General features: G+C 51.5%; 1 protein-coding gene across 2 annotated transcripts in view; it reads left to right on the top strand.

The window, feature by feature from the left end:
- Positions 1 to 12,037, top strand: part of HIF3A (hypoxia inducible factor 3 subunit alpha) — a 63,600-nt gene that overhangs the window by 16,954 nt on the left and 34,609 nt on the right. The window contains exons 1-2 of one of the 2 annotated variants that reach the window (XM_081200285.1): positions 6,220 to 6,514; positions 11,229 to 11,419. In XM_081200285.1, coding sequence (XP_081056411.1) covers positions 6,471 to 6,514; positions 11,229 to 11,419 — 235 coding nt within the window. In that variant the 5' untranslated portion in view covers positions 6,220 to 6,470. Of the gene's footprint in view, positions 1 to 6,219; positions 6,515 to 11,228; positions 11,420 to 12,037 lie in introns of those variants that run through there. The other variant, XM_081200286.1, reaches the window with a different exon arrangement.

Below are 12,037 nucleotides of genomic sequence, written 5' to 3' on the forward strand. Positions count from 1 at the left end.
TCCCAGAATTCCTTGGGGGAAGCCACATGTTTCAAACACAGCCCCTCTCACATTCCCTCCTGCCTCGCCTTGCGGGTGGCGTTGGCAAATGGCAGGGCAGAGCGCTCTTTGCCACTCTGGGTGCCTGGGTGTCGTCATCCCTTGGCCTGGCCCGTCTGGCTGTGAAATAAATAAGCGAGAGGAAGCTAAATTTGCACAAAGCAATTGTGAGTGCGAAAGGGGATAAGGTCTCGTGTGTGCGCATAGAGACTTGGCTGAAGGCCCCGCAAGTTTTAGGATTAAATTCTAGCTTCTCCGTGGGCCCCGCCTCGCTCTGTTGGCCACGGTTCTTGACCTGCGAAATAGAAATAACAAGCGGCGGTTTTGCGGATGTCAATAGCCCTTTAATAAATGCAAAGGCTGGGAAATCCTAGCAGATGGGCTCTGAAAGCCGAGAGTGGCATGCTGTTCTCCTGCGAGCTCAGCCCTGCCCAGCCCTGAAGCCCTGTGTTAGTTCAGGTAAAAGGTAGCTCACGCCTCCCTTATGAACACAAACACACTCTCCAGATGGAAAAGCTATGGGGTGGGGAGGCCTGTGCCTTGCCAAGAACATTGCGTTCCCACCCAGCCCAGAGGGAAGAGGCCCTTGTGGGGGTGTGAGGAGCGGGGCGGGGGCTGGCTGGCTTTGCAGGCACTCCTGGTTCAGTTTTGGGGAGAAGGAAATGGCCTGACATAAAAGCCTTCTCTTATTTCTGCAACCCACCTTCTACCCCCTTCCCTGCAAACAGAATCAAATTCCTCTCCCATCCTGACTGCTGGTTAGTGTGTGGTGCTGATAACACCCAAGGTTGCAGGTTCGATCCCCGTATTCCTGCTTTTGCAGGGGGTTGGCCTGTAGGACCCTCATGGTGCCTTCGGACAATTCCAGGAGTTTGGTTGCTGGCTCAAGTGTTGCGTTGTTCCTGTAGAGCAGGGGTAGGCAACCTAAGGCCCAGGGGCCAGATGCAGCCCAATTGCCTTCTCAATCCAGCCCGCAGACGGTCCGGGAATCAGCGTGTTTTTACATGAGTAAATGTAAATGCATCTCTGGGTTATTTGTGGGGCCTGCCTGGTGTTTTTACATGAGTAGAATGTCTGCTTTTATTTAAAACGCATCTCTGGGTTATTTGTGGGGCCTGCCTGGTGTTTTTACATGAGTAGAATGTCTGCTTTTACAGTCATACCTCGGGTCTAATGTGCTTCAGGTTGAGCGCTTTCGGGTTGCGCTTCACAGCAACCCAGAAGTAAAGGAGCGCGTTACTTCCGGGTTTCGCCGCTCACGCTCAAAATGACGTCACGCGCATGCACAGAAGCGGCAAAACGCGACCCACATTCTACGTTCTATTCAGGATGCGAACGGGGCTCGGGAATGGATCCCGTTCGCATCCTGAGGTACCACTGTATTTAAAATGCATCTCTGGGTTATTTTGTGGGGCATAGGAATTTGTTCATTCCCCCCCCCCGCCAAAAAAAAAAATAGTCCGGCCCCCCCACATGATCTGAGGGACGGTGGACCGACCCACTGCTGGAAAAGGTTGCTGACCCCTGCTGTAGAGCTTTCCTCCTTCTAGATGGGCTCCCTTCCCAGGTGACAAACCCCACTTCCCCTTCCTTCTCCGTACAGCAGGTGCAGAAACCACCTTCTTGACCATTGGATCCCCTCTTGGTCTCATCTGCTCAACCCACCAGAGCCTGTCTTTGCATGCAGACGAAGTCCCCAACTCAAACAAGGGTTTGAGACCCCTTAGCCACCCTCACCTGGTTTAGCCGGCCAGTCGAAGCCATTCTTGGCATCTGTCGCCTGCTGACAGCTTCTAGGAGCCCCAGGTGAGAGCTGAGTGCAGGATAGGGACCCAAGGTGGACAAACTACCCCAGAAGGAGCATGATGTGTCCCCCGCCAGAAGTACTACCCTCCCCCCTAATACCCCATTCACCCTATTTTACATACACAGCTGTGCACTCCCTAATTTAAGGGGTGAAAGCTCCTCTGTTTTTAGCAGTGACGCTGACGATTTACGGGAAGCTAGCTGCGCTGCTTGCAGATCTTTTCCTCTTCCTCCAGCAGCGTCATCTTTCCTCCCACCCACAACCTTTCCTCTCCTCCCCCCTCCTCTCCACCCCCCCCCCGCGCAGCCATGATGAGTACTTGGCATTGGTCCCCGTCTACAGTACACAAAGTCCCGGGCAGACGTGGACAGAACAGCTAAAGGCACTGCCAAGAGCACGTGCAACAGGATTCCTGCTTGGTGGAAGGAGGAGGGGGCGGGTTGTTGAAGAGAGTGCAGTGATTAAGGGGCTTGGATCCGTGCCTGGGGTGGGCGGGGAGAGGGGAGGGCCTGCCTGCAGCTGGCTATGCAAGGCTAAGTGGGAAGGGCCTTCGCTCAGTGTTGGCAGGGCATCCACTTGGCACGCAGAACTCTCCCAGCAGAGAGAGCCTTGCTGGGGGGGGGGGGAGCTGCTGCCGGTCCGTGTTGGCAGTACCAATCTAGATGGGCCGGCGGTCTGACTGGGAGTATAAGACGGCTTCCTACAGAGTCTGACCAGATAATTTTTCAGCAGTTGGGATTTGGGGAGATGTTTTAAAAGGAGGGGATTAGGAGCAAGGCAAGTGTGCCAGCTGAGAAGTGGGGACATGTCGTGGGGGTTGATTTGAGCTGTTGTTTCGTTGGGGGGGGGGGGTGTTTCTCCGGTTCCATAACTTAGCCCTGGATTGCAGGAAGTCCTGGAGGGGACAGTGTTTTGTAGTGCCTTTCTCTTGCACATGTGGGGAGGGTCTGAACGGGGTGGGGAGGGTCTGAACGGGGTGGAGGATAATACCTTGGAAATCCAAAGACTGCATGAGCAGTGCTTATTAAGCAGAATTGCAAGCGTGGCTGGGGCACACACACACATATATAAATAGAACTGTGCACTGTAAAATGGGCTGGCCGTAGCCTTGGAAGGGGTCCAGAGATCAATGAGTCTGACCTGCCTGCTGCTACGCTGTGCCAGTCGCAGGGTGCAGAAGCAAGGTGGAAGTGAGCCAATCTCTGTCTGTGCAGGGCAAAACAGCCCACCCATTAGGGCTGCAAGCCAACCTGATCATTAAAGGTAAAGGGACCCCTGACCATTAGGTCCAGTCATGGCCGACTCTGGGGTTGCGACGCTCATCTCGCTTTACTGGCCGAGGGAGCCGGCGTACAGCTTCCGGGTCATGTGGTCAGCCTGGCTAAGCCGCTTCTGGCGAACCAGAGCAGCGCACGGAAATGCCGTTTACCTTCCCGCCGGAGCGGTACCTATTTATCTACTTGCACTTTGACGTGCTTTTGAACTGCTAGGTTGGCAGGAGCAGGGACCGAGCAACGGGAGTTCACCCCGTCATGGGGATTTGAACCGCCGACTTTCTGATCGGCAAGTCCTAGGCTCTGTGGTTTAAACCACAGCGCCACCCATGTCCCTAACCTGATCTTTAAGGGAGGGTAAATTCCGACCCAGAGTCCAGATGTGATGCCCTGTCAGGCCGTGTTTGATCAAACCACTGGTCATCCATTGGCGCTAGACCATACCGTCTCCACTTAAGAACAGAAGAAGAGTTGGCTGGGTGAGTCTAGTGACTTGTCCAGCATCTCCACAGATGCCTGGGGGAAACCAGAATCTGAGCACAAAATCCCTGTCCCCTCTTGAGCTTTCCAGCAACTAGTCTTCAGAAGCAATTCTGCCTCTGACTGCCATGGCTAGTAGCTATCGACAGCCCTCTCCTCTGTGAGTTTGTCCTCAGACAAAGGTTTGTGGGTGGGGAGAAGCTAACCTATTGAATGTACGAGCCTCTTCAGATGTTCAGTATCTCTGGCATTTGGTTTGCTTGTCTCCGGGCATCCATATGCATGGATCGGATCGATGGAAATACCAAATGACGGGTCTGCTGGAAATTCATCAGAATCGATTTGGCTGTCCTGATTGAAAGGGGTCGCTCCAGCACAGCTGAGCAGTGCCTTGGGGGAAGCTTATGGTGCTGTGGAGCTGGATGTTGGGGGTGCTGGGGGGGTTGTTTTTGCCTGCCCACGCCTGTCTCTCTCCACCCCACCCCCAACTTTTCCAATTTTGCGCTAATAAGGAAAAAACGGTTTGTTGTGCAAAGTAGCCGGCTGGCAACGCTCTGCATGTGCAGAGCTGAGATATTCTCAGTGGAGGAAGGAAGTTTGACGTCAGAGATGCTTGATCTGAGCAGAAGGCATCAGAGATGCATGCGAGCTTTGCGTAGGCAGCTGTTATCGAGCCGTGCCGTAGTGCAGCAGGATGAGCTCCTGCAGGGAGGGCGCTTGGGTCTGGCGCCCTCCAGGATGGTGCCTTCACAAACAGGGGCTCTGTTTCACATTGCACACAGCAAAGCATTTCTATGGCAGGTGGCTGTATAGGGTATATTGATGCCCTCTCCCTCTGACCAACTTCTAACCTGCTTGCCGTGGGTCTGCAGACCTCTCTTTTCTTCATTAATAGGTGTCCCCCCCCCTTAAGTCACAAATAAATTTAAAAGTGGGGTGGGTGGCGAGACTCTGCAATTTTCCAAGGCTAAGGCATTCCTGTATTGCGGAGGGTTGGACAAGATGACCCTTCTAACTTTACAACTCTATGGTAATTTGGGGCGCTTCCAAGACTGCCTTTTTCATCCTTGAGGACTAGATTCTTGTAACTGTTTGCTGAGCAACATCTGGTGCCCATCTGGAGACTTGGAAGGCACATATTACGGAGTGGAATGTGTCCCCCCCCCTCTTCTTTCTATCTTGTTATTTATGTGAAGATTATTTGATCCTAGTTTTTGCCCTATTCCTTTCATTTCGGTGATTATGTTTGAAGGAGGGTAAATGCCGTTTGGTGTGGGGAAGGAAGCGGATATGGAAAGGGGGAAATACGAGAGGGTCTGTTGGATGAAAGGGACAAAGAGAAACGTGGAAGTCTAGAAGAAACTGCTGATTTAGAAAAGCAGGAAAGCAAGCGGAGGTTCTGTGCCTGAACCCAAGTTTTCTGGTGCTCTGATGGTATGACTACAGAACTAGTTTGCCCAATAAATCACCATTAGCCATGCTAGCGAATGTCAGCAGCTCCCCGAGTGACAACTGCTGGAGGCAAATGCCTTCATCCTGTCTGCTTCTCAGTTTCCCAGATGGAGCATCTCGCTGAGCATTCTGGGAAATGGGGACCGGACCTTTGGTCCAAGTCAGCAGGACTGATTAAATCGGATCAGTTTATCAGTGGAGTGGAAAATCCTTCCTGGGGTGGGTGGGAACGTCAAATTGGCAGCAGAGTTAGGTGAGCCAAAAATGGGCCAGAAACCAAGTCTCTTTAATATTTCTGGATCCCGCCCTTTAAGACGTTTTGGAAAGTGAGTGGCCCAGCTTTGGAATCTCCGACAAAGAGTGCCTCTGTTCACGTGCAGACTTCCTTAACAGTGGAGCACGCTGACATTCCATTCTGGGTCACATGCAAGAGAGCGAGTCACTTGGAAGGATTTAGAGCAGGGGGAGAGTTTTAAGAATCGCCCCTTCCCTCTCAATCACCCTCTCCAAAGAGTTGTTTCTCTCCTTTGGCGAAATGCCATAGCTCAGTGGTGCAGCAAAGGGTCTTGGGTTCAATTCCTAGCATCTCCCAAGTCGAAGAGTTAAGGCCTGTGACCCAAGGGATCTGCTGCCAGATAGCATTTCTAAGCTCGATGGGACGGCAGCATCCAATGTTCCTAAAAAGTTTTACAATTTTAAAAAAAGTGGCATGAGGCTTCAATACTGATGCCAGCTGCTAACCGGAGTATGTGTTGCACATATCCAGGAATAGCGAGAACCGCTTCTGAGGCAAAGCATATAATTTCCAAAAAGAGGCTCGTCGTCATCTTTCTAAAAATCAACCGCTGCCTGATCTGAACTCTCCCTTGCGAATTCTGCCGGGGATTTCATATTCTGGCGCAACATCGCCCCCACAATGCATTTCTCTGGGTTGTTGATTTTTTTTGGGGGGGGGAGAGAGTTGTATTGCATTCGTCCCTCTCATTCGCCCGGCCGGTGTGTTCCTGCAGTGATCCTTCGCTGCGTTCACGCCCCCCTTGCCCATGCGCACCCATGCTTGTCTCAGGCACGTGGCTGCGCATGAGGATTCCCCGCTTCCCTCCTGCCTGCTGCCAGCCCTGTCTGGTGACCCGTTGGCCCACCTGGCCACTGGCCAGGCCCCCTGAGTGAACCCGTTTGCTGGAGAGTAAGCCGAGAGCAGCCACAGATAAGGCTCTCGTCTTCATCCCCCGCGGCAAAACGCTGCTTGCTCTGCGCAACCCGGGAGTGAGTGGCGCTGTGCCAGGGGACAGGAATGGAACAGCCTGTACCCTGGATGGGACCTGGGAGGGACGGGTGGCAAGAAGAGGAGGACTGGGGAGATCAAAGCCCGGCTTTATTCGACTCAGGGAGCTGAACGGAGAGCCAGTCACCCAGCGATGCGCCGCCGCCGGAAGAGGCTGAGGTACAGGAGCTGGCACAGGTGAGGTCTCCATCCTGCTTTCGGGGTGGAAGAGTTTTGTGGTCTGCTGGTGGTGTGGTTCTTTCATGCTCCAAAGCGGCGTGGCTTTGTGGCTTCCCACAGATCCCTGGGGCTTGTTCGGCAGGATTCTTCAAAGATCTCCGGGCTCCCAGGTATTGTGTGGGGTCTCCTTTGTGGGCCAGGGAGGGTCTTTCGGTGGGTTTCCACAGGGTCACGGCAGAGGTTCTCTGGGTCAGGGACTACAGTCTCCCACCTGCCTTTGCTGCTTGCGTGTTTGTTTTTTAAGAGGAAGGTGGGGACGTAATCGTAACAACAAACGAAATTAAAAATGTTTGCCTCGGGAATCTCTGAACGGCGTGGTTTTCCCCCCTGGAGCTTACAAGGGCGTTTCTTTCTTCGATATCCCGAGGAACTGTAAGCTTTTTGATGGTGTGAGGTGTTTTTTTTTGTGGGAGCCAGCCTGGGCAAATAAGTTTTATGCGGTTCCCTGTTTGGGGGCGTTTGTGGTATTTGGGGGGGAGGTGTGGATCCCGGTATACCTCCCATTGCCCAGAGCTTGGGGTGCCTGGGCTTTCAGACACTGGTATCTGCATGCAAGCTCAGGGAATGTGGATCTGGATGTCTTTGGCGCTTGGAGATCATTCTAGATCTGTGAGACTTTGGGGTAGATGCTACAATGCAAGGGTGTATTTTGGGCGGGAAAGAACGTCCAATGAAACCCACCAAAATGACCGGCTGGAACAAAATGGGGCACTTGGTGGGGGTTTGTTAAGAGAATAGGATTCCAGACACCAATAGGAACTGGACGGGAATTGGGGTTTTTTTTTGGGGGGTGCAATGCAATGAGGCCTAGATTGGTGTGTTTCCAGGTGAGCAACGTCGAGACAAGCGGAATTCTGGGTCATATGAGAAACTCTGCAATTTGGAGGTGCGTGTGGCCCCTAGGTCTCAATATCGGGGTGAACGCTTCTTTTTTTGAGGTGCTGGTCAGAATCCTAGGAAGGCGTGTCGCTGTTTTTCAGCTTCTGAGAGAGCGGCCTTGCCATCCCACTCGCCAGCCCGCCACACGCCCCAGAATCTGCATGCATCTTCTTTTGTGAGGAAATCCCAAGAAAACAACAACATAGAACACAGACTTCCCATTTTAAGGGTGCTTCCGTTGTGGGGTGGGTTGTGTAGGGGTTGTGGGTTTGAAGGAGGCTCAGGGGTGGCGCTTGGCCCTGTGTCGGCTTGGCTTGTGCCTTTGTGTGTACAGTTGTGCTTGGAGAAAGAAACTTGCCTTAGACGTGCCATTAGCAGCAATTTTGGCGGGCACTGAGAAGATCTGAGGGTATGTTATGTGTCTGTTTGGTTTGGAGGCTCGGACCCAGAGGACAGGGCATTTGTTAGGGGCTCTCAGAAGCCACAGCGAATAATTAGAAATCGTAAGAGTTTGATCAAAGCAAGCCTTCAAGTCTAATGGGGAAATCATAGAATCGTAGAGTTGAGGGGCCCTTGAGAGTCATCTAGTCCAATGCAATGCAGGGATTCACAGCTATCCCATTTGGGAATCGAACCTGCAACCTTTGCGTTCTCAGCACCACACGCTATCCAGGCTATCTCAGCTTGAGCTCCCTGCCTCTTCAGTTGGCCTAGAGTATGATGTAATGGATTGTGGGAAACCTGAGCCAGGAAACTTGCCTTGAGCAACGTCACTCATGGCATAGCCTACCTTGCAAGGTGGTCGGGAGGATAAAAATCGGCTTAGTGAACTCCTCAGAGAAGAATGGGTGGTGATAAATGGGATTGTGAATGTTGGGTGTGTTGTTCCATGTAATCTGTGGCTTTGCTGTTGTGGAACATAGTGTGCCTGTGTGGGTTGGTGCCACCCATAAACATACACTGGCGTGGGTGACAAATCACAGGGTTGCATTGCTTTATCTTGTGTTTGAAGGTTGCGTGAGCCTGTTGTCGAACCTTTACCCTTGAGGTGCTAGATATCTACAAGCAGGGAGAGCTCTAACTTTTCAGACTCCGCCTCCCCCTGCCCATATTCTGACCCATGTTCCCAGGAGAACTATCCCTTCTTGTTTCTTCCAAATGAGTGCATCCGTCTTTAATGGTCATCAAATCTTTTATCTTCTTCTTTTCTTCTGCTTTGAGTTCCTGCATTGGAGCGGGTTGGACTAGATGACCCCCGGGGTTCCCTTCCAACTCTCCAATTCTACGGTTCTGTAAGTGGAAGTTGCAGGAGTCAGGTGTTTTGGAGGGAGAGTTGCCCAGGTTGCAGAGCTGATCTCTGTTTATTGGGCCTGGGTAGGGTTGGCACACACCCCAAATATTGTCAGCTTGGCCACCCATTATTTGACTGTGGGGGACGCGGGTGGCGCTGTGGGTTATACCACAGAGCCTAGGACTTGCCGATCAGAAGGTCGGTGGTTCGAATCCCCGTGATGGGGTGAGCTCCCATTGCTCAGTCCCTGCTCCTGCCAAGCTAGCAGTTCGAAAGCACGTCAAAGTGCAAGTAGATAAATAGGTACCACTCTGGCGGGAAGGTAAACAGCGTTTCCGTGCGCTGCTCTGGTTCGCCAGAAGCGGCTTAGTCATGCTGGCCAAATGACCTGGAAGCTGTATGCCGGCTCCCTCGGCCAATAAAGCGAGATGAGCGCCGCAACCCCAGTCGGCCACGACTGGACCTAATGGTCAGGGGTCCCTTTACCTTTACCTTTTACAGATATTTCAAGAAGTCCACTTGGTAGATGGCAACTTTTTTCCCTTCCCTGATTTTTCTTTTAGAATTCCTTAGAGCGTTATTTTGTGAGCAAGGGGCAAGAGTGAGGTCTTCCTTCCTCCCTAAAGCCGCAGCAAATCTCAGCAAAGCTTTCCCTGGTATATGTGAACTCACCTCCAAGTTCGGATCAAAGCCCCTTCCAGCATAGCATCCTCTTCTCACAGTGGCCGGTCCCTAAATCTCAGCCTAACCTACCTCACAGGGTTGTTGTAAAGGTGGAAAGGACAACATAGGTCTCCCTGTGCAAATAAATAAAATCAGGTGTGCTTTTAAAGACGCTAATGGCTATCTTGTGAAACAAGGATCTCTGATCCCCGTCCCCCCTTCATTTTGTCAGTGGCTTGTCAGTTGTTGTTGTTGTTTAGTCGTTTAGTCATGTCCGACTCTTCGTGACCCCATGGACCAGAGCACACCAGGCACTCCTGTCTTCCACTGCCTCCCGCAGTTTGGTCAAACTCATGCTGGTATCTTCGAGAACACCATCCAACCATCTCATCCTCTGTCGTCCCCTTCTCCTTGTGCCCTCCATCTTTCCCAACATCAGGGTCTTTTCCAGGGAGTCTTCTCTTCTCATGAGGTGGCCAAAGTATTGGAGCCTCAGCTTCAGGATCTGTCCTTCCAGTGAGCACTCAGGGCTGATTTCCTTCAGAATGGAGAGGTTTGATCTTCTTGCAGTCCATGGGACTCTCAAGAGTCTCCTCCAGCACCATAATACAAAAGCATCCGTTCTTCGGCGATCCGCCTTCTTTATGGTCCAGCTCTCACTTCCATACATCACTACTGGGAAAACCATAGCTTTTACTATATGGACTTGTCAGACTTGTTGACTATTGTCTTCTGCTCTTCTCATAACATAAATCCATAACAAAAATGTTATTTGACCGGTCACATCCTCATCCCTTGACCTGGGAATAGAACTCAGAATAGCATCTTCTGTAAATGGGAGTCCTGAGACAATTTTCTTATTTGTTTTCTATATTCCATTGATAGCTTGCTTTTCCTCCAAGAAGCTTACCCTAGCGTGTGTCGTTCCCCTCCCCAGTCCTCACAACAACCCCGAGAGGTAGGCTAGGCTGACAGGCCTAAAGTCACCTAGGGAACTCCATTGCAGTCGAGCGAAGATTTGAACTCGTGTCTCCTCAGTCCTCCTTGTCTAACATGAACAACATGACACAAGCAGATATCCCATAATAGCCCTGCCTGGAGGCCTACCTCAAAAGTGCTGCTTTACCCTGATGTTTCAGTGCTTTTTCTGGTAAAAAAGGTGTGTGCATGTTTGTTTGTTTGTTTGTTTGTTTGTTTGTTTGTTTGTTTGTTTGTTTGTTGTGAGCCCAGTTGAAGTGGCCCCCCGCCCCTGGGCAGCGGCTAGATGCAAGATGTGATTAATAAACTCAAGCGAACAAAGATCTGGATTCGAAATAGCTACGATTTTATGGGTTACAGATAGAGGTGGGTTTTTGGCTCACCCTGACAAAAAAAAAAGTACTGTATTTTTCCGTGTATAAGACTAGGTTTTTCCCCCTTAAAAAATAATGTCAAAAATTAGGGAGCATCTTATACACGCCTACGCCTCCACCCATTTTCTTAAATCTGAGTCCCCCAAAATAGGGGGCGTCTAATAATAATAATAATAATAATAATAATAATAATAATAATAATAATAATAATAAATTTTATTTATATCCCACCCTCCCCAGCCGAAGCCGGGCTCAGGGCGGCTAACAACAATAAAACAGTACAAAAATACAGCACAAACAACACTCTAAAATCATTCATTATAAAATCAATTAATTCAAGCCACTGGCAACCATTGGGCCAGAGCTCGGAGCTTATAGACGGAAAAATTCGGCAATTTTTTAATTTAAAAAAGGTTAGGGAGCTCAGTTCTCTTGCTCAAAAAAAACCACACAAACCAACCCCTGACCTTTCTTCCTTTGCCTGCAGGTCCACCACAGAAATCCGGAAGGAGAAATCGAGGGACGCGGCACGATGCCGCCGCAGCAAGGAGACGGAGGTTTTCTACCAGCTGGCGCACACCCTGCCCTTCGCCCGGGGGGTCAGTGCCCACCTGGACAAGGCCTCCATCATGCGGCTGACCATCAGTTACCTGCGGATGCACAAGCTACTGAATTCAGGTGAGGGCTGCCACGTTCTCTCGGGGTTCCCCTCTTCCTTGCACCACCCCCCAATGCCCCAATCCTGCTCTGCTGGCAGTCCTGAGCCCCCCCCGGCTCCTCGAGGGGGTTCTGGATCATGCTACGTGCCGCCTCAGTGCGCTGTGTTCTGCCCGGCAGACGCCTCAATGCTGGGACTCGACATCTGAGCCGCAGCCGAGCAAATGCTAGCTAGAACCCCAAACATGTGGGGGAAAGTGGTAGGCGGGAGATCAAAAGCGTTGCCACCTGCCCCTTAGAGCCTCCTCCACATTTATGTTATCGCCCCCCATGGACCCCGTTGCTAAGCGAGTTCTAGAATCTCCTCCTCCTTTCCGCTCCCACTGGTAGACCCGTGTAGCGGCTGCCACAGAGGGATGCTCAGTTGACAGGCATTGTCCGATGGGGAGGAGCGCTTGCCCGCCGATGCCCGACAAAAGGACGGCTGTTGGACCAAACCGGCAGCAGCCTTGAACCCGAGACTCCCCGCCTTCCTTTGAAGCTCAAAAAAAAGCAAGTTTCTAGTCCTGTTTGTGGCAGCTTGGAAATGCGACGGGCAGTTCTGATCTCGGGACTTGGGTGTCACTGAGGCGGAAGCCT

The sequence above is a fragment of the Podarcis bocagei genome, assembly GCF_964188305.1.
Source record: "Podarcis bocagei genome assembly, chromosome: 7".
In the NCBI taxonomy this organism is placed as follows: domain Eukaryota; kingdom Metazoa; phylum Chordata; class Lepidosauria; order Squamata; family Lacertidae; genus Podarcis; species Podarcis bocagei.